General features: G+C 38.6%; 1 protein-coding gene across 1 annotated transcript in view; it reads right to left on the bottom strand.

The window, feature by feature from the left end:
* The window catches only part of FRMD4A (FERM domain containing 4A), a 183,692-nt gene extending 182,476 nt beyond the window's left edge, over positions 1–1,216 (bottom strand). The window contains exon 1 of the mRNA XM_008564083.1: positions 1,151–1,216. Coding sequence (XP_008562305.1) covers positions 1,151–1,216 — 66 coding nt within the window. The remainder of the gene's footprint in view (positions 1–1,150) is intronic.
* Positions 1,217–1,253: the final 37 nt, after the last annotated feature.

Below are 1,253 nucleotides of genomic sequence, written 5' to 3'. Positions count from 1 at the left end.
CTAGAAAAATAAAATATATAGAATTATACATACATTATGATGACAACCTTGCAAGAAATATAAATATGAAAAATGCTGGAAAGAATTCCACCAAAATGAGAATAATTGTTGAATTAGCAGGTGTGATTTTAAGCTTTTTTCTATTTTCCTTTTCTTATTTTTTATGATTTGAATCCTACTGAAAACATTAACTTTTAAAGTTCGCCATCTAAACATTTTCAAATTAAAGCAGATGTATGAGGCAACAGGAGATGGAAGTGTCTGTATGTGAATCTCTCCTTGAAATGTATAACTTCCCCCTGTGAATGAGCAGGTGGGCATCCTTGTAACCCACTGATAACTGCAGCTTCTTCATGGTAAAATCTGATGGAGGATGAAACCCAACATCCAAAGAATCTGAGACAGATGTTTGAGAATATCAAGCACAAGTAGTTATAAACACTGCAGTTGAACAACGGATTTGGAATTGTAAGCTCTTTTAGTCAGGTGTGGAAACTTTACCATTCTTTAGGTCTCTGGGTAAAACAATGACTTTTCAAGAGCAAGTTGAATGAGACCAGGGTCGATGATTCTAATCACTTCTCTGACATTTCTGACACTGACATGTTGTTAGTTTGGGGATAAATTGGTTGAGTTCCCGTGCCTCAGTTTCTCCAGATGTTCAACAGTGATAACAATGTCAGCCCATGGGATGGGGTAAGAAGGGCACCATAAGGAAGACAGACACAGAGATTGTTTCGCTTTTTTCACCTCTCTGAAAGCTAACCTCGAAAAGAAGAAACTGTTTTCTACCCCTTCTGAGCAAGGAAGACTAAATCACTTCTAGTTACAGCAAGAGTTATTCAGGTTACATTATAGTTAACTCCTTCCAAGCAGAAAGAATAGCTGTTGGCAGTTGTGGAATTTCCTTTTCTGGAGATTTGTAACAATAGGTTCGATATACATCTAGCCTTGAATGCCTTAGGCACTGTGTAAACAGAAACAGTGAACAAAAATAGCACGCACACACAACACCCCGGTGCATCCTTGTTATTCTCTCTCAGATTTTAATAGATAGAGATTTAAGAACAGTTTACATCGTTCCCTCCATCCCCTGCTGAACCACATTAGTCTCAGGAGAAACTGAGAAAGTTGACCAAAAGTGACTTACCTGTACTAGGAGTTCCAGCTTCCTGTCATCAAGGAGATGTACTTGACATCGACGGCCCTCCGTCATCTAAGAAGGAAGAGAAATGAGGTCACTGAGGGTCTAG

Source organism: Galeopterus variegatus, unplaced genomic scaffold (assembly GCF_000696425.1).
Source record: "Galeopterus variegatus unplaced genomic scaffold, G_variegatus-3.0.2 Scaffold180, whole genome shotgun sequence".
NCBI classification, from domain to species: Eukaryota; Metazoa; Chordata; class Mammalia; order Dermoptera; family Cynocephalidae; genus Galeopterus; species Galeopterus variegatus.
This window is presented reverse-complemented; position numbering and strand designations above follow the sequence as displayed.